At 36.3% G+C, this 26220-nt stretch overlaps 1 protein-coding gene and 1 long non-coding RNA gene across 7 annotated transcripts in view; one reads left to right on the top strand and one right to left on the bottom strand.

Moving 5' to 3' along the window:
* Window positions 1-26220, top strand: part of LOC143677388 (uncharacterized) — a 45103-nt gene that overhangs the window by 308 nt on the left and 18575 nt on the right. The window contains exons 1-3 of one of the 4 annotated variants that reach the window (XM_077153253.1): window positions 3151-4284; window positions 9417-9499; window positions 22069-22128. In XM_077153253.1, the coding sequence (XP_077009368.1) occupies window positions 22113-22128 (16 nt within the window). In that variant the 5' untranslated portion in view covers window positions 3151-4284; window positions 9417-9499; window positions 22069-22112. Of the gene's footprint in view, window positions 1-3150; window positions 4285-9416; window positions 9500-17600; window positions 19429-22068; window positions 22129-26220 lie in introns of those variants that run through there. The other 3 variants (XM_077153252.1, XM_077153254.1, XM_077153250.1) reach the window with 3 other exon arrangements.
* Window positions 330-24233, bottom strand: LOC143677395 (uncharacterized). Of its 3 annotated transcripts, XR_013172589.1 has the most exons (7): window positions 18945-19101; window positions 15424-15459; window positions 9540-9847; window positions 7800-8027; window positions 6941-7084; window positions 4825-4884; window positions 330-654 (listed from the first exon to the last, which is right to left on the bottom strand). It is a non-coding gene; the product is annotated as an uncharacterized LOC143677395 (long non-coding RNA). The 3 variants fall into 3 exon arrangements; XR_013172588.1 differs by lacking the exons at window positions 15424-15459; window positions 18945-19101 and adding an exon at window positions 24078-24233; XR_013172590.1 differs by lacking the exon at window positions 15424-15459.

Genomic DNA, 26220 nt, shown 5'->3' on the forward strand with positions numbered 1-26220 from the left:
CTTGTATTCTTATGCTGTTTATTGAAAAAATAATGAAAAAATTCTGAATTCTAACTTTTTCCTTATTACTTCATAAAAGCAAAGTAATATAAGCATGCCATTTTTATTACTGATAATGAAAGAATTTATTTTTAAATGGAATATCAGTTCAGAACACAGAGAATGCCTTTTCATCATAAAAGGAAAGAATATGTAGCTAAGAAAGTAGTAATAGAGAATTTTGATAATTTTTTAACTTTTTTATTATGAAAAATAATATATATACAAAAAAGAAATAAATTTCAAAGCACACCAAAATAATTAGTCATAGAACAGATTTCAGAGTTTGGTATGGGTTACAGTTTCAGAATTTTAGATTTTTATTTCTAGCTGCTCCAAGACACTGGAGACTAAAAGAAAGATCAATATAATGATTCATCAGTCATACTCATTTGGTAAATACTATCTTCTTTGATATAACTTGACCTTCTCCTTTGATCTTTCTCCCAGTCTTTGTGAGTATTTGGGCTATGCCCATTCAAAGTTTTTCATGATGGAAAGATCTGTTGAAAGTATGGGATAGGGAGGTGGAACTAGCTGTTGTTCTGGAGAGACTGGCTCCTCAGGGTTTCAGGGCTTATCTGGTCCAGGAACGCATGTGGAGGTTGAAGGTTTCTGGAAAGTAAACACAGTGCATGGAAACCTTGTAGAATCTGAGATAGAGCCCTTGGGTTTTCATTAGGGTTGGCAGTATTAGTTTTGTTTGAGGTTCGGCAAACCACGGTAAATATCAATATCTAGCTGAAGCCTGCATAAGAGTAGCCTCTGCCATGTCTGACTTTATGTATTTGCATTCTGTTTTTTATCCACCTATCTAAAGATGCATCAATTTTATTGATTTTCTCAAAGAATCAACTTCCATTTTCTGTATTGTTTTTCATATTCTCAATTTCATTTATTTCTGTTCTAATATTTGTTATGTCTTTCTTCTATTTATTTTGGGGCTTATTTGCTCTTTTTTCTCTAGTTTTTCCATGTAAACAGTTAATTCTTTGATTTTCACTATTTCTTTCTTTTTTAAAATATAGACTTTTAGGGCAATATATTTTCCTCTCAGCACCATTTTGCTGCATCTCATAAATTTTTATCTGTCATGTTTTCATTTTCATTTGCTTTGAGATATTTACTGATTTATCTTGTAATTTTTTACCTGACCCTCTTGTTGTTTAAGGGTATTGTTCATCGGGCATGCCATGGTGATTCAGCAGGCAGGGTTCTCACCTGCCATGCTGGAGACCTGGCAATTCCTGGTGCCTGCCCATGCAAAAAAAATGAGTATTTTTCATCCTTTACATATTTGAGAATTTTCAGGCCTTCTTCCTGTTATTGATTTCAAACTTCATTGCAATGTGATCTGAGGAAGTTTTTGCATATTTTCAGTCTTTTTAAATTTGTTGAGCCCTGCCTTGTTAACTCAATATATGGTTTATCCTGGAGAAAGATCCATGAGCACTTAAGAAAAATGTGTATTCTACTGTTGTGGGGTTTAATGTTCTGTAAATTTCTGAGTCTAGTTCATTTATCACACTTTTCAATATCTGTGTTCCCTTATTGGTGATCTGTCTAGATGTTCTATCCATTGATGAGAATGTTTTATTGAAAGCTCCAATTATTATTGTAGAGGTGTCTACCTCTCCCTTCAGTGCTTCAGTGTTTGTCATGTCTTTCAGGGTTCTCTGGCTCAGTACATAAATATTTATGATTGTTATGTCTTCTTGATGAATTGTCCTTTTAATTAACATATAGTGTCCTTCTTTGTCTCTCTTTTATTGTTTTACATTTGAAGGCTAATTTGTCTGATATTAGTAAAGCTATCCCCATTATTTTCTGGTTGTTGTTTAAGTGAAATAGCATTTTCCAATTTTCACTTTCAACCTAATTTTGTCCTTGGGTCTAAAGTGAGTCTCTTGTAGACAGCATATAGATGGGTCCTGTTTTATAATCCATTCTACCAGTCTATGTCTTTTGATTGGGGAGTTCAATCCATTAACATATAATATTATTACTGTAAAGGTGGTACTTTCATCTACATCTTTTCTTTTGGATTTTTTTATGTCAAATCGTTTTTTCTCTCTCTTTTTCCCTTACTGATAGGCTTCATTTCTACACTCATCTTCAAATCCCTCTCTCTTGTCTTCTTATCTGCCTGTAATGCTTGCTGCCCTTTGGTATTTCTTGTACAGCAGGGCTCTTGTTCACAAACTCTCTCAATAACTGTCTGAAAGTATTTAAAATTCTCCCTCATTTTTTAAGGACAGTTTTGCTGGGTATAGAATTCTTTGTTGGCAGTTTTCTCTTTCAATATCTTAAATACATCATACCACTACCTTCTTGCCTCCATGGTTTCTACTGTGAAATCCTCATGCAGTCTTAACTAGCTTCCTTTGAATGTGATGGATTGCTTTCAGAATTCTTTCCTTGATTTTTACATTTGACAGTATGATTAGTAGTTGTCTTGGAGTAAGTCTATTCATATCTATTCTGTTTGGAGTACACTGCACTCCTTGTATCTATGATTTTATATTTTTCATAAGAGATAAAATTTTGAATTTTCAGTGATTATTTCTTCTATTATTCTTTCTGCCCCTTTTCTCTTCTATTCCAATCTTAGGACACCCATAATACATATAGTCATGCCCTTCATGTTGTCATTAAATTCCCCGAGAACCTGCTGATATTTTTCCATTCTTTTCCCTACCTGTTATTTTGTGTGTAGGATTTCAGATGTTCTGTCTTCTAATTCACTAATCCTTTTTCTGCCTCTTCAGATCTGCTATAGTAAGTCTCCCTTGTGCTTTCCTTTTCTTCTATTGTGCCTTTCATTCCTATAAGTTCTTCCATTTGTTTGTTCAAACTTTTGTGTTCTTTATTGTCATTCAATGTGTTCTTTATAATTCTTCATCTGTTTTGCCCTATCTTCCTTCAATTTGGTGACATCATGTTTTATTTGATTTAGTTTTTTTGAACCCCTTTAATTATTTGTTTCAATTCCTGTATCTCATTTGTAGTTTTAATTTGTTCTTTGACTAAGCCATATCTCCATTTTTCCTCGTATGATTCATTAATTTTTGCTGGTGTCTAGACATCTGATTTCCTCAATTAATTGATTCTGGAGGTCATTTTCACTCTTTTCCATAGGGTTCTCCTGTTGTTTGGATTTGTTCTCTATCTGTTCTTTGGCTTTCAGTTCTACTTATTCTAGACCTCTAGAAAAGCTTCTGTTAACTGATCAGAATTTTTTAGCTCTTTTTTTATGATTCTATCTCTGCCTATTTGGAGCTAATTTTTTGAAGATGGTCTCCCCAGACATGGTCAACCCCAATCAGATATTCCCAAACAAGACAGTCCCCAGTCTTAGGAAGAGGATGCAATCAGTATCAAGTGTCCCTGAAGATGAGACCCACAAGATTGTCAGTCTTTCCTGTGGGGCCTCTTGACTCTGTACTCTGCTTTTTCTGCCCAGCTGGCAGTGTTTGTCAGCCTTCAGCTCCCCATCAGCATAAAGTGGTATGGTGCCTTTTATTCTCAGTAGACCCTGTCACTGCCAGTGTTGTAGTTGAAACAGAGGCTGAGGTAGAAGGTGGGCTTTCTTTTCCAGTTCCCTGGGGTTTGAATTTTCTGAATGAGATCTGACACTTGTGCTAGGCCCTGTCCCCCTTTTCTTAGAGAAGACATGCCTCTTAAGGAATCATCTCCTTCACTGAACTAGTTACACTGTCTTTCAGGCATCCCTTAACTCTTTGTGCTGGTTTGAAAGGAAGCATGTCCCCTAAGAAAAGCCATGTTTTAATATAAGTCCCATTTCATAAAGGTAGAATCATCCCTATTCAATACTGTATATTTGAAACTGTAATGAGATCATCTCCCTGGTTGATGTGGTTTAGTCAAGAATGGTTGTTAAACTGGATTAAGGGATGACATGTCTCCACCCATTTGGGTGGGTATTCATTTGTTTACTGGAGTCCTATAAAAGAGGAAACATTTTGGAGAAATAGATTCAGAGAGAGCAGAGAATGCTGCAGCACCACAAAACAGAGAGTCCACCAACCAGTGACCATTGGAGATGAAGCAGGAAGACGCCTCCTGGGGAGCTTCATGAAATAGGAAGCCAGGAGAGAAAGCTAGCAGATGATGCCGTGTTCGCCATGTGCCCTTCCAGCTCAGAGAGAAGCCCTGACTGTGTTCGCCATGTGCCTTCTCACTTGAGAGAGAAACCCTGAACTTCATCAGCCTTCTTGAACCAAGGTATCTTTCCCTGAATGCCCTTGATTGGACATTTCTATAGACTTGTTGTAATTTGGACATTTTCTTGGCCTTAGAACTGTAAACTAGCAACTCATTAAATTCCCCTTTTTAAAAGCCATTCTGTTTCTGGTATATTGCATTCTAGCAGCTAGCAAACTAGAACACTCTTCCTCTCCCTGGATCAGTGCTGACAACTGGAAATATCTGAGGTTTCTTTTTTTTATGGTCCACTAAGTTAAAAAAACAAAATATTTTCAGAACTGGTTCCCAGCCTCTGGGTTCACCAGTCAAAAGCTGTAGTTTGTATCCAGCTCTATATACCCCTTTTCTTATGGCATAGCCCTTTGTGAGTATTTGGACCTCAGCAGACTCCAAAACCCATTGTAGTTTCTGTCCTCATCAGCCCTGCCTCCTTTCTACCAAGAGAGACCTTGGGGTTCTTTTTCTGCTTGCTCTTGGTTTATCTGTGCTTGAGCTTTTATTCAGCAGTCCAAATATGTTAATTAAATCTGAAAATGGAGCCTGCTTGAGCTCTCTTACCTTTCTCCTAGTAGAGCCTTCTTCTTTTTCCATCAGGGAAGTGAGTGTCTCCAGAATAACCTGCCATGACAATGGGGGAAGGGCACCAATATCTAGTTTGGGAGACTTCACTTACAGTTCCCTGCTGTGATCATGGCCCTTCCACCCATTCCAGACTGGAGTACAATGTGTATCCAGTCACCAAAGCCTTCAAAACCGTTGTTCCAGACAGTTCCCAACTATTTACTAGCTGCTCTAGAGGACTAACTAAATTCCCTACTGTCATCTTGTCCTGCTTCCTGTGCGTGGGCTTTTTTGTCTTTATTCATTTATTGCAGATTAAAAGGAGGGGATGAAAGTCAGTAGCTATTCTTTGAAGTAAATTTACTTTCAGCATTAATGTATCACATTGCTTCTTTCATTTAAAATTTTTGTACTGGCTGATTTTTCTTCAATGTTCAAATATGTACAGAGATGTTGATAAATGCCAAACACTGGTAACTAATATGATTCTAATATGGTGGTGGGTTGTTGGTAGCTTTGGCCAAAACCTTTTTTTTAAACCTCCCCTGTTTTAATCCTGTTCATGAAATTGGTTCTCCCACAGTGCAGCCATTAGCCATGTGGTCTCTCTAAGCTTTACTTTCCTCATTTGTAAAATAAGAATAATAATACTTATTCTGACGTGAGTTGTGAGGGTTAGATATAATGCAGATGAAGCTGCAACATCATTTCTTGCTCTATATGGGCTTTTAATAAAAAAGAACCTCTTTTCAAAACTCATTTTAGTAGAATGTATATCTAAAAAACTGCATTAGGTTAAATCATAGGAGGGATTACAACAAATATAATTTTATAGAGTATTTAGTTTGTTCTGAGCTGGCTCAAATTATTTATTTAGACTTGCCTTGCTGGTATTGTATTGATCATAAAGTCAGCATAAACAATAGATCAACTGTGTATTCAAACTTACCTATTTTATCTTTAGACATACTCTGGAAAATTACAGAGCAGGCAGAGATGAAATATGTTCACACATTCTTTAGAATTATCCTTTTATGAGAAATGAAAATGTAATTATAGCAAATACTTTGCCTACTCTATATTAGCCTTGCCCACCTCTGAATAACTTCTGTGCACCATTTATGTACATGCTAACAATTTTCACAACAATCTCCTCAAATATTTTGCTTCTTTATTCACAATCTCCTCAAATATTTTCTAGATCAAGTCACATGGGGAGCTCTACACAGATGTTGGGACTGGTAACTGGATGCTGTCTTTTGGTTGAACTCCCAAAAGCAAAAAAAAATTCTTTGAAAGGAAATTTGAGCAGATTGTCTTCATATCTACCATCAAAGCAACCCATCATAACATTGACTTGAACCTAGGAGCCCATTTTATATTAAAACAGGTGTGACAATGGGCATGTGGTTAGGAGATCCACTGGTCCTACCTCATCATCTGGAAGCTGCTGCCTGAGGGAGTATCAGAACAGTCTCTTAAAGCTAAAGAATGAGCATGGGATGAGAGACTTGGGTAGGAGTCCAAATGCATTTTTGATACATGATACAGTGGTCTCCCCAATAGTTAGAAAATACAGCTCTGCTTGTTCTAATACAGAAGCTGGGAAAGGAGTTATTATACATTGCATGTAATCAATATTCATAATCATGAATACGTGGGGACCTGGGATTATCAGTAGATACTTCAGAAAGGGCAGAGTATATATGTGGTGCTATTGTATTGCCTTGTGATATTCCCACAACCAATGGAAACAGTGAATGTACAATCGTAGTAATATGAGATAACTTGAGGCTCATTACCGCCAGAAATTAAACCTGGCCCATTCCACTAGACAAACCACCTAGACTAGTAGAAATACTAACCAAGGATAAAATAAATCTAGTAGAGGTGATAGAATAGAGATGATAAATATCAGGTACTATTTGGGGATCATTTTTGGCAGTTGGACTCATTTGTTTTATTAAGCCTCCAATTTTTATAGATTTGGCAGACCAGTGGCTTGACATATCAATAATCAAGTTTATACAATGTGGAGTATGAACAGATTTGAGTAGTGCAAGAGGTGGACTGTAGCAAGCACTAGTGATTCTTCTGTATCTTTTCTGTTTACCTCTGAACTGACTTGAAGCTGCAGTGGACTCTCCTCATACATGCTCTTTTCCATATCAAGCAGCAAGTGTCTTCATATGTCTGCTTTACCACTTAGGCCTCTCTCCACTGCTGCAGAAGCTTCATCAGCTTGTGAGAAGGTATCCTAGAAGTGCCTGAGATTTAGACTAGGGGTAACTCTCCTCTAACCCAACCAGTTAGGGACAGCATTCCTTGTTTCCCTTTGGAAAGATTCTGAGACAATTATGTTCACAGTGATAATCAAGTACTTATCAAAGCTTGTATTGGCTTTTCTGTCTTCCTCCATCTTTCTCTACTTCCTCATTCATGCTTCCTTCTTATCAGGTTTCAAAGAAACTAGCTGTGTCCAATTGGGACCATGTTTTGTGGTCTGCTTTTAGGGAATTAAAACTAAAACAATGATAATTGTCATGATTACATGTATTGTTATTTCAAGGCAAACCATGCTCCCAGAGCAAAAAATACTTGTGAAGCTTAAGCAAAATTACCAATTATGTTAATACTGACCCCCATAAAAAGAAAAAAAAAATCTAAGGAAATTAAACACACTCAGATATTGTCACCTATTTCACTGAGAATTGCTAGTTTGAGTTGACTTATTCACCAACTGTTTAATATATCCAAGAGCTTTGCACTTACATTAAACATTTTGGCATCCCCCCAAACTATTTTACTTTGGTTTAAAGAAGTGCTCTTTCACTGAGAAGTTATTGGAGTTAGGTCTAGAGGCAGGGTAAAGAATCTGGTTCTTCAGTCTTTAAAGAGATGAATATAATGATCTCCTTGAAGTATTACCATGTATTATTCTAATTATCCAAACTGAAGATATTGATCCTCACCTGCAGATTTAGCTTCAATCTGTGCATTTGGATCATCCCTCTCCATAGTTAGGGGTATTGAAAAAAACAGTGAAACAGTAGATTACAGGACAATCCTGAGATAGTTTGACATTGTTCTGATTTTATATCACTTTTCCATTAAAATTGCTCTTTTGGGGTGGGTCAAAGTGGCTCAGCAGGCAGAGTTCTTGCTTGCCATGCCAGAGACCTGGGTTTGATTCCTGGTGCCTGCCCATGCCAAAAGAAAAAAAAAAACTATAAAAAAAATTGCTCTTTTGTCTTCCTGCACAGCTTAGTACATTTGCAACTTCCTTTTGTTAATAGACTTTTCCCCTAGTCCCCCCAGCATCCCCTCCCCCCCACATGCATATCCAGGCCACTGTGATATCATGACCAAAGCTGGACCAATTAAGAAACTTCTAACAAAACCCTAATTTGTTTTATATTACATGAAGGTGAGTATTAGAGTTCAGAGTCAAAGGGATAGTTTGGAGATCACTTTAGCAAGTCAAAGGGGTTATAGCAAAGATCTCACTACAGAATGTACCCACTGTCCTCAGCTTTAGGACTTTAACCAAAATTCCAAAACAATAGGAATAGTTTTATTTCATGTCCTGTTACAGGGGAAGATATTATGGAATAGAATTGTAATGGATTCTGGCTTTTTGTTCTAGATATTTGTAACTTTACTCTTGTCTTTCCAGATTACAGGATCTAATAAATCTTCTTTTTGGTTTATTTGATAATGTTGATATTATGATATTTGAAACAAAATAAAATTCTAACTTATATACCCATTGTCTGGTTCTTAATTAAGTCTTATGCTTTATCTTCACTCCAAGGTAACATGTTTCTGTAATATTTCCTGTAAAATCCCTAAATGAGCCTTTAAACTAACAAAGACTGGTAGTCAATACTGTTTACAGAACAATGTCTAGCATATTAAAGAAAGATGATCTTTTAAAAAAAATGTGACCATGAGATAAATGTATAATTTTAAAAATTCGTACACCTTAGGGAGGAAAATGGATTTAGCACTTAATTAACATCAACTAGAAGTAAAAATGATGTAATTACATTACTGTAATGTCTCCTACTGTGAAGAAGATAATCAGAACTCTCAATTCCCAAAAATATGTTAATGTTTGACTACATATTTGTGGAAAGATAATAAAATTATATTAATTTTCATTCATTAAAATTAATACATATCTAATAAGTATTTTGGAATATAGTTATTTCATTGAAAATAATATTGAGAAATATCAAACTTGATTTCACAGAGATTTTAATACATATAGTTTATGCCATCCAGTCCTCTCATTTGTAGCTTTTGGACTTTGATGAAATACTCCCTAGGACCTCGGGGACACTCTCTCCCACAGTCTGAGGTTATTAAGCTATAGTTGAAGAATAACTTGGGGCTAGAACACAGATGGCTGTGTGCTGATATCACTGGGGCCATTTAGGAAAATGTTTAAGGGCCATAAGGTCAAATGTCCTGAAAGTCAAACGTCCTAGGTAGAATGCTAAGTTTGCTATCCTTGAATAAGAAGCATCCTGAATTTGGTTCATGAACATTGTGTCATTTCTTTCTTTCTTTTTCTCTTTAAATAGGCTCATTGTATAACAGCCTTCACCAAAGCAAGATCAAAGGAGCATTTAAGCTAAATTTATGATTCAGCATTAGTTCTAACCAGGTAAGTGAGTCTCAGAAACAGTGAGTGTTTATTTACCTACCTCCTTGTTTTTCAATTTTCCATCATAAACAGGGTTGAATTAAACAATGGGAATTTATTTGCTGATGGTTTGAGGCTGGGAAAAAGTCCACTCAAGGCATCATCAAGGTGATACTTTCTGCATTCTGGGGCTGGCTGCCCGTGATTCTTCATCCTTATTTTGTCATATGGTGGCATCTCCTAGCCTCTCCATTCTTTTTCAGGTTCCACTGAATTTCAGCTTCTTGTTTCCATGTTATTCTCGCAATGTCTGAATTTCATTCTCTTTATAAAGGGCTCCATATTGGGATTAAGACCCATCCAAAGGTCCTACATACAATAGACACAGGAATGAATTAGGTTCATAACGTTTCTCTGGGGTACATACAGCTTCAAACCACCACAACAGATATCACTCTTCTTCATAAATATCTCCCTAAAGCATTATAGTAATTTGTCCACAACCTAGTAAGTCAGATTTTTTACTCTATATCTAATCAGAACCATTTCCATCACCATTACCAATTTTTTCTTCCTCTCAAAATTTCTACTACCTAAATGTGTTCCTTTGCAATTCTCTCTAGGACTTTTTACAGAGTCTTCTTAAACTAATTTCCAGACACTGAAATTATACATAAATGAGTGACTAACTAATGGTGTAAGGATTATTTTATAGACATGTGCAGCCCTATGTTGTAAGGTATACATTTTCCATTATGTTATATTAAAACGATTCTATTTTACAACATATTGGGGTAAAAAGAGGAGGCTGAAAACAACCCTTATGGAGTACTGTTAAACCAAGCCCTTCCTGAATTCACAAGTCCTGATGGGACTGACATCTCAGCACATCTGTAACCACTAGTATCAGAAACTCTGCTCTATTTCTTTATAAGACTTTCTAATTAACCATGATTACATTTTTTTTTTACATGGGCAGGCACCAGGAATTGAACCCGGGTCCTCGGGCATGGCAGGCAAGCATTCTTACCTGCTGAGCCACCATGGCCCGCCTATGATTACATTTTTTACTTTTATTCAGTTTATGATCCAGATGATTTATGAGTAGACCATAGCTTCATGTTTTACATTCTTTTTATTTTTAGTGAAAATAGCCTATATCTTTAAACAATATTTAACAATATATATTATTTCTCTAAATTGAGAAATGTTAAAATGAGGAAGCATCTTCTCCTCTCCCACCCTAACAAAATTACCTTTCATAATGATTTCCTTCATATTGATAGAATATTAATATACATATTTTCAAAGTTTTTTTTAACTATAAATGATGTATTTGACTTTTAACAACTACAGATGAATTCATTGGCAAATTTATTTTGTCTCAAATAATTTTTCAACCTTTCATTTCTAATTTGTCAATTCTATCAACATGCATTGTCAGAGCTTAAAATATTTACATTCTATTTTGTATTTCTAATACCACATTTGTTTTAAACTTATGTCTACTCTTACATAAATCACAGTAATCCTTTTGCAATGATCTTCTAGACAAGTCTTGGTTGCCCAAACTTTATTCTTTAATCATTTCTGTAATTGTGTGTAGCATTATACATGAAGGGGAGACCACTGAAATAAACTACTTGAATCACGTTTTGTGTTTATTTGGTATTGAATGGTACTGTGTAGGAATCTGGGGCCCACCTAATTTGCCACTTATGAACTACTCAACTTTTGCCATGTGGTCTAAAGAATTCTGTATCTTTAGATTCCAATAAATCTTGTTAGGAATATATTTCAGTGTAGGCCTTTAGAGGTCAATTTTGTCAAGCACATAGTGTATTTTTTAAATATGTACATTCATGTCTTTTCTTTCTTTTTTCTGCAAAATTTTATTTTTTTTATTTTTCTGGAAATGTATGTTTACACTTTGCTTCGATTTGGGGGATGATATTTGTATATTCTGTATTTTCTCTGCCTTTTTTTGAAGTTGGTAATTTTCTCCCCAATCCTTTTACTATTTGTTTCTGTTTCATTCTGATTGCTTTTCTAAGTTTTTGTTTGTTTTGCATAATATTTCCTTTGTGTGCTTTCAAATTTTTTTATTTTGTTGTGTTACATTCTAAGGAAAAAAAATAAATGAAAGAGAAGATTGAAGCTGTAGAAAGCATAGCTAGGGAAGGCTTCATTGTGACTTTTAAGGAAGACCTGAAGTGAGCGAGGTAGCTGCATTTTAAATTTTACATTTAAATTTTTACTTTTGCACACTATTTCCTTTGTGTGCCATTCCAGTTTTGTCTTCAGTTCTGTGAGCTATTTTTTACTTCACTCTTAACTCCTGGCAGTCTCAGGTCACTCCTCTACTTGATTTACAAGAGACACCATGATTTTGCTTTCCTTCATCCTCCTGACTTGATTCCCTGTTCCTCTTCTCTTCCTTCTCTCAGCTCTAGGACACAGGTCCCTCGGTGTTCCAGGACCAGGCCAGGCACGTTCTCATTTGAGAGAGTTGGCTGTTCCTTCTTCCTAATATGCCCTTCCCTCAGATGTCAATATCACTAGCTGTACCACTCCTGTCAGAGCTTTCCTTAAAAGTCACAAGGACCATCCCTGGCTCTTCTATCTACAGCTTCAATCTTCTCACCAAAATTCTTATGCCCTGAGCTGGTTTGAATGGAAGTATGCCCCCTAAGAAAAGCCATGTTTTAATATAAATCCCATTTCATGAAGGTAGAATAATCTCTATTCAATCCTGTATATTTGAAACTGTAATGAGATCACCTCCCTGGTTCTTGTGATTTAGTCAAGAATGGCTGTTAAACTGGATTAGGGGATGACATGTCTCCACCCATTTGGGTGGATCTTGTGGTTTATTGGAGTCCTATAAAAAAGGAAATATCTTGGAGAATGAGAGATTCAGAGAGAGCACAGAATGCTGCAGCACCACGAAGCAGAGTCCACAAGCCAGCGACCTTTGGAGATGAAGAAGGAAAATGCCTCTTGGGGAGCTTCATGAAACCAGAAGCCAGGAGAGAAAGCTAGCAGATAACGACGCCGTGTTTGCCATGTGCCTTCTCACTTGAGAGAGAAACCCTGAACTTCATCGGCCTTCTTGAACCAAGGCATCTTTCCCTGGATGCCTTTGATTGGACATTTATTTAGACTTGTTTTAATTGGGACATTTTCTCAGCCTTAGAACTGTAAACTAGCAACTTATTAAATTCCCCCTTTAAAAGCCATTCCATTTCTGGTATATTGCATTCTGGCAGCTAGCAAACTAGAACATGCCCCTTTCATTTTTTTTTCTCTTTAGAACTTAATGTTACATTGCATCCTATTTTACCTATTTACTTTGATGACATGTTTCTTACTAGAATAGAAACTCCTTATAAGGAATTTTTGTCTTTTTTCTTTGCTGTTATACCCTAACATCTGACACAGAGTAGGAGTTCATTAAAAAGTGCTGAACAAACAAATGAAGGAAGGAAATAGAGATTTGCTCAACTTTATCTTCCACAAACTTTATGGAAATTTTAATTTTGGGCATCAGAATTTTAACTTCTCAAAGCTTATTTTCATAATCTGATGTCCTTAAAGACTTAGTACTATTTAATTTTTTTCGGGGGGGGTGCATGGTCCAGGAATCGAACCCGGGTCTCCCATATGAAAGGTGAGCATTCTATCAGGGAACCACCCATGCACCTAGTACTATTCAATTTTATAGATGTGTTATCTTTCTGAATCTATTAAGTCAGTTTTAAAACTTTTCTTTTGATCATTGTTTTATATTTGTCTCCAACTTCCTTTTATCTAGACAGCATTTTTTTTAATTTGAAAAGTTCATGAGACACTAAAAAAGATTATTGAAAATGTCTGTGCATAGAAGTAGCTTGTGGATTGCTGGCCTTCAGAATTCAAGTAAGACCATTTTATTGTCAAATGTCCAAATCTCAGTGTCTTTAGTTTTTATCTGGGGCTGGTCAGGTTCTCCAGAAAGGGCTTGTCTGCACCTTATTGGAGAGTCAAAGCGCTTTGACTGCCAATGTTCTCAGATATAGAAAGGATGTGACATCTCCCATAAGAATGTCCTTCAATCCTGTTTTCAATCTAGTTCCTACAGTCTCAGCAGGGCTGTGCATTTCCCAATTCTGTTTCTCGGTTAAAGCTGTCAAGAGAACAAAACTCTGGTATTCTTAATTTTTCTTTGATTCTTTGGTACAGATTAGTTTGCTTCTGGACTTCCGCCATGACCAGTTTAGATTTGGCTTTCTAGATCTAAGTCATCTACTATTCATTCTTTCGTTTTCCAGATTCCAAAACTTCATTTCTGTGATTACCCATTCTTTTGTTCTTTGCCCTTTTTGGATTTTACTTTATCTTATTGTTCTTAATCATGCTATTGCAATTTCATGAGAGAGCAGAGAAAATACAGATTTAGTCAGTTTCTTTAAAATGGTAGAATTATTTGAATAGGGTTCTAGTTTTTCATGTTTATTGAACAATTTGTCTATACTTTACACATAATATGTTAGTTAAATTTAGAACAAAAAAGTATTTGACCATTTAATTTCCCATATTCCTTATTTAGGAGATATGAGAGTTGTCACAATAGAGCAAGCAAATGGCCAGGATCTGAGCTATAACCGTGCAATTAACTCTGTGCATCCTCAGGCAGTTCTTTACATTGCCGAGCCTCTGTTTCTTAGTTCTTAAATTGACAAGTTTAGATAGCTGATCTCTAAGGTCTCTTTAGAACAAGTAAAATATTAACCTCAGTAGGATTCCAATGGTTAGTGTGTTTTCACACAGATTCTATTTAATGACTCTCAAAACACAACTCAAGAAATTGGTGATTGTGTGTCACTACTTAATCAAGATGATTCCCATTGACTCCCTGACAACTTGCTTCTCTCCAGCAATACTGGGGAGCATTTAATCAGATTCTATTAGTAGAATTTTGTTCGGCTCACACACCTTATTGAAATTATTATTTGTCAGAAGAGTATGGAGATTAGAGGTGGACAAAAACTTAGATCATCAATCCAAACTTCTTTTACAAATAAGGTAACTTGACTCTATATACTGATATGGATTGCCCAAGATCAAGAGAGATTTAATTAAGTGCCTGGGTCAAGACCTGAACTGTTCCAAATCATGACTCAGTTTTGACTTTGCCATTGTTATTGTTGGACTTGTTTTGTTTTCTTTGCTTTGTTATGGTTTTTTCTGTTTTGTTTTGTTTTACCAGCCCATGCATGGCCTCTAACTAGGAATCAATGATATTCACTTAATTCTGGTCTTAAATTGGTAATTAGGCTTAGCTTCTCACCAGTGAACACACAGCTTACTCATTCTTAGAGCCACTTCCTTATCCTTCATCATTAAGTTCTGATTTGGTACATTAACCCTTAGCTTCACTTCCTATCTTGTTAAAGGATATTACCAAAATTTGGTAAAAGGGAGTTTAAAAAAAAGAAAAAAATGCTATTATCAGTAATGTTAGATTGTAGGTAGGTATGGAAAACAAGGGTTCTGGATGAAGATTTAAAGGACTACTCTTTTGAGACCTTTACAAGAATTATATTTGCAGTAAGGAAATAATATTTTAGCACTTTTATCCTAACGTAACTTTATCATTTGCTGATTGAATTTAATTTCAAATGATTTATCCTCCACAAGACACTTTATTTCATTCAAACATGAAAAATCTTCCTCAGTTTTTTTTTTTCACAGTTACATATAAAGCCAATGGGGAGATCGGTAGTCCTACATAAAAAAATATGCTTTTATGGAAAATTTACCCAAGTGTAATGCCTTTCTCTAAGTAATGTACTGATTCAGGAGGTTTCTTTTTTTTTGCATATTATTAAGCATATAATGAAGTCCATTATTGAAAATATTATGTTAGGGGCAGTGTGACAGTGGCTAAGTGGCAAAATTCTCACCTGCCATGCCAGAGACTTGGGTTCGATTCCCAGTGCCTGCCCATGCAAAAAAAAAAAAATTATGTTAGGAATTAATATTTATTAATTAACCTGTTGATATTCATTAAATGTCTATTGAGATGACAATTAGTCTCTGCATGTTGAATAAGAAGCTTGCAATTTAGAAAATATTTAAATTAAATTTCCTAAGTTTATAAATTGTAAATTTTCACATTGATCATGTCAATAGTTCTACTAATGATGTGTTAATCTTCTAAGTCAGAAAAATGCTCAATTTCTATTACAGAATTGAAAAAAACTGTACTAGTTTTCTACCTGCTGGAATGCAATGTACCAGAAATGGGACAGCTTTTAAAAAGGGGAATTTAATAAGTTGCTAGTTTACAGTTCTAAGACCATGAAAATGTCCAAATTTAAGCAGGGCTATAGAAATGTCCAATCTAAGGCATCCAGGGAAAGATACCTTCATTCAAGAAGGCCAATGAATTTCAGCATTTCTCTCTCAGCTGGAAAGGCACAGGGTGAACATGGCATCATCTGCTGGCTTTCTCTCCAGGCCTCTTGCTTCATGAAGCTTCCCAGAAGGCATTTTCCTTCTTCATCTCTAAAGGTAAATCACTGACTGGTGGACTCTGTGGTTCTCTCATCCTTCTGTCATGGTTCTGTGGCGCTCTCCTCATTCTCAAAAAGGAATTCTCTCCTAAATATCCTCTCTTGTATAGGATTCCAGTAAGCTAATCAAGACTCAGGTAGAACGGGTAGAGACACATTTCCATCTAATCAAGTTTAATACCCCAATTGATTAGGTCACATCTCCATGGAGATAACCTAATCAAGCTTCCAACCTATTATAGTACTGAATAGGGATTAGAAGAAACCGTTGCTCCCACAAGATTGATTAGGCTTAAAACATGGCTTTTCTAGGGCACATACATCTTTTCAAACTGGCACAAAGTGAATCATGAGTTTTTATCTTTTTCCTTAAAGGTTTACAAACTGGAATTCATCTAAATAATTCAAATCATAAAAGAACTTTTATTGAAGTGCAAAAAGGAAAAAAAAGCTGAATAATTACAAAATAGCTTTGAACTTAAAGTAAATCCAGTGGATTATAAACTGAGAACCATTGGAATGGTACTAAGAATACAAGGGAAGAGTAAGGTATTATAAGAGACTATAATACTGTTGATACCATCCTGGTGCAGGGGGAAGAGACGTCCAGCTGGAAGGAAGAGGATACGGGGAAGGTTGGACAGAGGGCACAGGGTAGAATATACCAGAATGGTGCACAAAGAAGGAGCCAATGGAGTCAGGATTTGATTTTGATATTAAGCCAAAGATATTTAGTACAGAGCTTTCATAGGTAGGGGGTGGGAGAGCAGGATAGAGAACTTTAGAAAAGGTTCCATATCCCTCACACACTTATACACCTATCATCTATCCACTTTCATCTATCCACTTTCACTCTGCCACAGTCATAAAGTTTAGCAGCCCCTTCCATCACGTTCATGGCTTGATTTCCTTTATGCCACACTGTCCTCTCCCCTTCCTTTATATTCTCACTCATAGTCATTTGCTTATATCTTCTCAAGCTTCCACTTTTGCATACTCCTTATCTCACAGAATTATCCCCATATGTTTTAGCATGCCATATGCTATAACAAATTCTGTATATTGCTTGGCTTAAGCCACAGACATTTATTTTCTCACAGTTTTGTAGGCTAGAAGTCCAAAACTAGGGTATTATCAGGATCATGCATTCTCTGGTGTCTGCAGTGTTCTTCTGGTGACTGGCTAGAAATCCATATCTTAACCTCTCCCCACATCATGTGGCCATCTAGACCCTTCTGTCTCCTACTGCTGCTATGTCCAGATTTCCTCTGCTAATAAAGATTTTCATGTTACTAGATTAGGGCCTACCCTGGATTCCATTTGGTATCCTCTAGATTCTATTTACAAACAAGTTCACACTCACTGGACCAGGATTAGTCTTGAACATGTCTTTGTGGGGACAAGATTCAATGCATAACACCATACTTACTCTCTTACATTCACTTTTTCTTGTTATTATATGGTGGTACACTTATATGCATGCAATTCATACAGTACACTTACACTTTATTTTAACTTCTTTAGAACTTATTTTTTTGTAATTACAATCCATGAAGACATCACAGTCTCTTATTCACCTCTCTGCCATCTTAATTGCTAACACTTTTTTAAATATTCAAATGTTTCCATGGTCCTATAACCATCTTCCTCTCACATGCATACTCTCTTAAGCCAGTGTGTGTCACCAATTCTTAGGAACACATTTTTAGCTCTATAATCTCATACAGATAACATACAATATCTAAACTATAGCATGAGAATTACATATTTTTCATACTATATATCCAACTAATAGTCACAATCCACATGACTATGCCACACAGTTTACACATGTAACACCTGAGTCCAGGTTTTGTGGGAACAGAGACAACATCTGGAGACACAGAGAGACATAACACTTAAGCAATCCTCACAAAAACAAACACTTCTCACACCCACAACCTCTGTACATCCAGTATTAACACTTACCACAAACATAATGCACGTTACTCCCAATTTTACAACAGAGAATACACATGCACACTCACACAATCCAACCACTGACACATACTTCACTTTCCTGTACTCCCTATATCAAACATTGTACCAAATATAATTAATGTTTTGGATGAGTAATGAAGGGGGAAATTTGTTTATAGAGTTTGTAAATATTTTGTACAAGGAGAGGGCCATGAGTTCTTAGAGAGATGTTATTTCCTTAGGAATCAAACTGTTGATTTATTTGAGCTTCTAAACCCAATGGAATGGGGACTGTAACAATAAATATGGAAGGCTATAGAAGGAAAAGAATGACTTTTAAGAGGCTGAGCTCATTGGTAGGTGGGGGAAAGATCTAGTGACAGTACATATTAGGGGTAAAAGAGATTGAGAGATTCCTGGTCATGGCCAGGTTCCAATAATGCTAAGGTTGAAAGTATACCAATATTGCCCCTAAAAGAAAAGGCCCATTCACTGGTAGATTGGAGTTGACCTCAGAATTCAAACTTTAGATAGGGCCTAGCTATTCATAGCTGATGTGGTCTGAAGACTGGAAAGGGGTCACAGAAAGAGATCTTTCAGTTTTGACAAGAACAGAATGCCTGATGAGGAACAGGAGATGTGAAGCCAGGAGCTTTCCTCTTCACCAAAACGCTGCTTCTCTGGGAAAGTACAAAGAGAAGAATGACCAAAGACATGGTGTCTACATGTGAAGTGCATGGGACTGTTCCTGATAGCGGTGGGAATTCAATAAATGTTTGAGTCTTATGAAATTATGAGCTATTTTCAAGTCTATGCCTATACACCAACACACTTTTATGTTAAACTTTTATTTATACATGACTTAAATGGTAATAATAAGGTATAACACTGACTATTTTCTGTGAGTTAGGTGGAGTCTGTTAGATACTGTCACATCACTGGGAAGATACCTTGGATACAGGAAAGAATTTCCTTTAAGTCTAGTTACTTATCTTCTAATTTCAATTAGAAAATGGAAGATATAAAAAGTCAAGTTAATGATAGTCTCCACTGGTAAAAGGAACCACCGCAGCTCTGGGATGCGGTCAGCCTGTCTCTCTCTGAGTCCCAGCTGAGTCACTGAAATGCATTGACGTCACAGAATCTTGCCTTACTGGTGATCATTTGCATCATAAAGCCCTGTGGGTGACTGAGCATTGGCCAGACCAGTGATCTGGTGAGGCAGCAGTTGCTCAAGTGACTTGTTGCTCTTGAGTACACAAATTTGATACTGAGCTAACATTAGCTGATTCTTTGAGAGTTAAGAAGAACAGAATTTCGGAGAGGAAAGGACCCGATTCGAGTCTGTTCCAAAGAGCTGAACCATGAAAAGGAAACAAAAAAGGAAACATCTGGAAAGCACAGACTCCCAAGAAACTGTTAAGGCATCACGAAGTATGTTGGAAACATATTCTCTGGTTATAGTGTCACAAGGAACTGCATCTAAGGAGGGATGGAGAAAGGAATCCTAGTAGTAGAGGGTGAGGTGAAGAGGTGGGTGAAGAGTAAGAAAGACAGAGAAGCAGATGCTGGTCATCCTGAAGGTCTAGAAGGCCTGAGAATAAAGAGAAGGATGATACAAACCTGCTCCTCTCTCTGTGGCTTAGGGCTTGTGCTAGCCTTCTGAAGTCTGCCCAGGTTATTTTGTCATAGACCCAATGGTTGATTAATCAAAGGCTTTTTTCCTCACAAAACCCATGTCCCTTGATTTTATTTCTGCCTAAGGGCATTAGGTAAGTAAATTATGCTGCCCTAATTAGAAGTTTTCTAATGTTTTCTCCTTTTAAAGAAGAAGAAAGTGTGGCTCATTGAACTGAGGGAATAATTTTTTAAGAAGTAAAGTTAAGACCCTGAAAACCTGGTTATGCAGGGATGAGAATATAAAGTAATAAAGGATTTATTTACTAAAGAGTAAAAATTGTCCTATATTTGAATATTTAACTGTGGGGCTTCTATGTGAAATGTTGTTACTGGGCAAAGGCCTTGGATTCTTTTGCCCGAAGTGCTCAATAACCAATTCCTGAGATGCTAGGGTTTCAAAGACAGAGTTTATTACTAGGCACATAGTAGGAGAGTAGATGGCCTAGCAGCCTAAAATCTCTCTCCCCAAGTTTAGGAGGGTCAGGGTTTTAGGATTTTAGCAAGGTGAGATGAGGACATTTCAAAGAGCAAGTTCAAAGCAGGAAAAGAGACAGTGTTATCATTGTCATTTCAATAGGAGAACATGAGTAGAAAAGAGAGGGGAAAGCTATCCTTCAGCAGTAAAGGTATAAGCCCAAAGGAAGGGAGTCAAAGGACCTTTCAACAGTAGAGTTTAGCAGACATGATTTACAAATATCTGGGGTGGAGGCTAGTTGATGGTGACTTCAAATGCTTCATGATCATTAGGACCTTTGCCATGTAAGCGAATGACCAGATAAAAGGAGTAACAGCTCTTAGTCACAAAGGCACAAGATAAGGGCTTTTACAATCATTTCAGATATCAGGGAAGCTGAATTAGAGTTTAGGGAATTTCAGGTATTCTCCTCTGTCTACTCCAATACCCCAGAAAGCAAAAAGGCGTATGAGGCAGGCCATGGTGGCTCAGCAGGCAGGGTTCCTGCCTGCCATGCCAGAGACCCTGTGTTTGATTCCCGGTGCCTGCCCATGAAAAAATTAAAAGGAATATGATTCAGTAATTAAAATTATCCCTAAATCTTAATTTCTTGTTTCAATGTAGACATAAACAGGAAACAGTACACATACAGAAAACATTGTTAAACCGCAGTTAAAATTTAATGGTTGGATTGAGGATCAGAGTCAGACCCTTTCCTAAAACATGGGAGAGATTTAGTCCTGGTTTCTAAGGAAGTTAAGAGTAAACAAGTAACCTTAAGATGGAGGACCATTGCTTAGTGGTGGGTGGAGAGAGAATAGAGCCAGCCCTGAATTATAAATGTTGGCTCATACTCTTGAAGAGACCCTGAGATTTCCAACAAAGTTTGGCTGTTTTGCATATTAAGACTGGGCCCTGGAAGAAGTCTGGAGAGTGGAGCTTCTTCATTTCATGGGTCCAAATTTTTAGAAAAGGTTGATGGAGAAAACAGTTTGCAATTATTTTCTCCTTCTTACCAAACTATGCTGCACAGGGCAAGGGGCAAAGAAGAGGTGGTGGTATGAAGAGAGATATAATCCTAGTATAAGTTGTATGGGACATCATGGTTCATACCTGGCATAACTTCAATAAAGTTAATGCATATCCAGAGTTCTCACTGAGTGTATTGAGTGTTCACTTTGAGACATACAAAGCCCATACACCTCTTCACACATAACCACATATAGCACACAGATCAGTCAAGGAATGTTAAGCATTAATGTCTAACATAATTGGCCACTTACAATTACCAGTACAATTCTTTGCTTCTCAAAACACATTGCAACACTTCCTATACTAGTTAAATTAGTATAGTAACCATTGCACAAACGTATTTCTTGCTTACATAAAAATTCAGGGTATATGTCTAGGTTAATAGGGCAATTCTCCTCCATGAGGTCCCAAGCTAATGGAGACCTGTGATCACTGACGTGCGGCTTTCAAAGTCCACCTGGGTTATCAATATCCCAGTCAGCTAGAAAAGGAAAAGGCATGGAGGGACATGGAAGAGGCTTTTATGGCTATGTCTGGAAATGGCAAAGGTCATTTGTACACATTTTACATTGCAGAAAGTTTATTCATATGGTCAGAATTATCTACAAGGGAGGTTGATAAAAAAAAACTAATCTAGTAGTATACCTAGGGAAAAAGGAGACAATCCAATTTACAAAGATGACACATTGTGCAAATCCACCAATATGTGACACATATTGACACAACAAATATTATTCTACTTTTAAAACTTTCAGTGATAGGAACTGGACTACACTATCCATTGACATGAAAGCCATAGGTATTAACTGTATGTAACACAAAGTAGACTTTCAACAATTGTTTAATGGATGAAAAGATGCACATGAACAACATCTCTCTTATTCAATTGTTTTTTTTTAATTTCCCAGAGAAGTTGAAAGTGACATATGCTGTGCAGTGTGAACACAAAGAGATGGCCACAACCCAAGGTAGGAAAGCACGGGGGACTTCCTCCTCCTCTCAATACTTGTCTTGCATCTCATTTGAACATAAATTCACTGGTACTGGTAAGGAGAGCCTACTAAAGAGGATGCAGAAGGGAATGTAGGATCGAAGCATGGCTTAGAATTAAGCTGAGTGGCTCAACTGATAGAGACTGCCCAGTCCAGGAAGAAACTAAAAATGCTTCTCTATCTTCTACAGTAAATGCTCAGAAGATCAGCAATAGAAGCAACATATTGCAAGGGATAAACACCTGAGAGGCCTGGAGAAAGCTAGAGGGGATCAGTGGAGACCAAGTTTCTATTTGAGGAAATGGCAGGAAAGGGACAAAGGGGATGAGAGTTTCATCAGAGAAACATAAGAGGAGAATATGGATATGAACTAGGAGAATTAATATTATATTGTCAGGAAGAAGTGAAAGTACTGATGGCTTAGGACAGGCCAGAGGTGGAGGGATCCCCTAGAGCTGGACATGAGGTGCTAAACACATACACCCAGTTCAAGGCTCCCAGAGAGGAAACAATTTCCTCCATCTTTGCCTTCAAGAGTAGAATGCAACTCTTTGCATAGGACTCTAATGTAACTGAGGCAGGCGTGGTGGAATGAGGGAGAGATATTGTAAGACCTGTTCAGGCTTAGGATCCCAAAGTGTCCCATGTTAAAAAAATGCATCTTCACCTCATCACATCCATATGTCGTCATAACTAATGTTCTTACTGTCATCCCTGCACAGTCCCACCCTGCAATCCATATCCTTTCCTCTCATTTCCTTACAATCCTCCACATGTATCTAGATGCTTATTAATGTTACATTATACACTCACATTCTTATTTTGCCATTTTTGCTTTCCTATACAGTCAACCTCCTCAAAAGAGCAGTCAATGAGCAGCATCTCCAGTTTCTATTCTCTTATATTCTTTTTCCAATTTTCTATTTTGCAAAATTTAAAATCTGTGGAAAACTTAAAGGGATGATACCACAAATATGCCTATATCATTCATTTTTCACCTAGATACAGAACTTTAAAATTTTGTCTTTCTATCTATTTAAGAATAACTTAAAAATAAATTGATGTTACATCTTTCACCACTAAGCATTTTTAGGACGTAAGACATGAGAAAAAAAGAGAAGAAAATGCACTCTTCTACATTGTCCCATCTACAAAAGATATTATAAGGGTGTACTTTCATTTGATCTCCTCTTGAAATTATGCTATTACTGTTGTGTATTTTAATCTTATACATATGTATGTACATATATATGCATGTATAATCTTATATACAAATGTAATCTTATATATAGAGAATGAAAATTTTAAAAATTATTTTTAATTTAGATTTGTTCAGATACTACGTTTTCATTGATTTTCATGTCTTCTTGCATCCGAGTTTTTTCTGGGCTTCCTTATATTATCATTTTCTTTCTGTCTGAATATTTTACTACTTATTTCTCTGAGGGACTGTAAGAAATGTTTTGTTTTATTTGCATTTTCATCTGAGTCCTAAACTATAGTTTTTGTTCTTCCTGTTCCATGAATCTTCCAAAATCTTTGTTCAGTTTTTCAGTCTCTCATCCTCTATTTTTACTTTTTCCTTTCAAATCTGGATGTCTTTTATTTCACTTTAGTATCCAATTGCCCTGGTTAGAAGCTGTAGTACCAGGTTGTATAGAAATGATAAGAGTAGACATCCTTATCTTGTTCCTTATCTCTAGGGTTTTTTTTACCATTAAGATATTAGCTGTAAGTAATTCATGGATTTCCTTTATCAGTGTGAAGAAGTTCCCTTCTTGTCCTAGGTTTTTGGGTGCTTTATCAGGAAAGGTGTTGGATTCTGTCAAACATTCTCTGCATCTATTTAAATAATTATGTAGCTTTTGTCCATAGTCTTGTTGCTATGGTGGGCTGCATTGATGGATTTTCAGATGTTCACTTACATTCCTGGGGTAAATCCCACATGTTCATGTTGTATTAGCCTTCTTACATGTTGCTGGAATAAGTTTCTAGTATTTTGTTGAGAATATTTGAGCCCATAATTAGAAGACATATCATCTGTAGCTTTCATTTCTTCTGCTGTCTTGTTCTGGTTTTGTTAGGTCATGATGACCTCATAGAATGAGGAGGGAAGTATTTATTTTTCTTCCAATTTTGGAAGATTTTGTGAAGAATTGGTACTCTTATTTAAAGATATGGTAGAATTCAGAAGTGAAGCTATATCAGCTTGGCTTTTCTTTGTTGGAAGCTTTTTGATTACTAACTCAACCTCTTTATTTTGTTATAGGTTTATTCAGATTTTTCAATATTTCTTGATTTGAGTTTTGGTAATTGTATCTTTCTTGAGTTGTATCCATTTCATGTACCTTATTTTATTTGCTGTACAGCTTCTCATTTGCTTATAATACTTATTTCTATAAGGTTGTTAATAATGTCTTTTTTAATTCTAGTAATTTAAAATTTCTCTTTTTCTTGGTCAGATTATCTGAACGTTTGTCAATTTTGTTGATCTTTTCAAAGATCCATTTCTGTTTTCATTGATTTTCTATTCCCTATTTCATTAATCTCTGTGCTGTTTTACTGTTTCTTTCCCTCTGCTTCTTTTATATTTAGTTTGCTCTTATTTTTCCAGTATCTTTTGTAAGATGGATTTTGTTGGATATACTATTCTTGGTTGAGAGGGTTTTTTGTCCCCCTTTTCACTCAGCACTTTGAATATTTCATCCAATGCAGTGGGATGAAATATTCAAAGTGCTGATGAGAAGTCAGTTGTCACTCTGTGCATGAATAGTCATTTTTCTCTTGCTGCTTTTATAATTTTATCTTTATCTTTGCTTTTCAGTATTCTTACTATGATATGTCTAGGTGTGGATCTCTTTTTGTTTGTCCTACTCAGAGTTTATTGAGCTTCTTGTATGCACAGTTCTATAACCTGTGTATGTAAATTAATGCTTTCTTTCAAATATGGGACGTTTTCACCATCATTTCAAATATATATATTTTTCTGTTTCTTTCTCTTGTTGCCATCTTAGATTCCCATCACCTATATATTGGTGAGCTTAATAATAGGCCACAGTTCTCTGAAGCTTTGTTCAACTATCTTTATTCTTTATTTCTCACTGTTCTTTGGATAGCACAATATTTTAAATCTACAAGTTCACTGATTCTTTCTTCTACCAATTTAATTATATGATTGAGTCCCTCTAGTGAATTTACATTTGTTTTTGTATTTGTACATTTAAACTCCAAGATTTCCATACTCCAAGATTTCCATTTGCTTTTTGTCTAAAATTTTTATATCATTATTGATATTCTCTATTTGATAAAACACCATCATCATACCTTACTTTACTTCTTTAAGCATGGTTTACTATCATCCTTGAATATATTCATAATGACTGCTTTCAAAACTTTGTCCCTTAAACTTGACACTTGTCCAATTTCCCAGCAGTTTCTGTTACTTCTGTTTTCCTGCAAATGGGTCACACATTCTTCTTTCTTTGCATATATCAAATTTTTTTCCTGAAAAGTAGGCATTTTAGAACATATATAGCATCAGTAAGATACTGATCTGTCCTCTCCCTCTAAGCACATTTTAATGTTGCTGTTTTCTTGATTGTTTAGTGATTTGGCTTGGAAATTTCTGTGAAGTCTACTTCTGCTGTAGTGAGAAGTCTTTGATATACCTATCCAGAGGGCATAATCAACCTGACATGACAGTGGTTTTAGCTGGGCTCTGACTGTGTTCTCCCTGATACCTCTGTTAAATGACTTGCCTTAACTTAAGTATCAAACTGAACTGTTGCACTACAGTAATTGCTGGCTAATTACTTCATTGTTTCTGACAATTTTCTAGGACATATATTTGCTTCACAGTCTGGCCCAATTTAATTCGGGCCCATTTTCAGGGGTAGTTTTTGAGACCAATGTTTCAGGTTTGTTCTCACTCCAGGAGGGCTCCTTTTAGCTCCTTATTTGCTTCCCTCTGGTAAATTAGCTGCCTTACACTTTAGCTCATTGCTCTCATGGAGCTACCAGCCACCTCCTAATTTTTACCATGAAATTATCTATTGTTTTCAAGAAAGC

The sequence above is a fragment of the Tamandua tetradactyla genome, chromosome 3 (genome assembly GCF_023851605.1).
Source record: "Tamandua tetradactyla isolate mTamTet1 chromosome 3, mTamTet1.pri, whole genome shotgun sequence".
Classification (NCBI taxonomy): domain Eukaryota; kingdom Metazoa; phylum Chordata; class Mammalia; order Pilosa; family Myrmecophagidae; genus Tamandua; species Tamandua tetradactyla.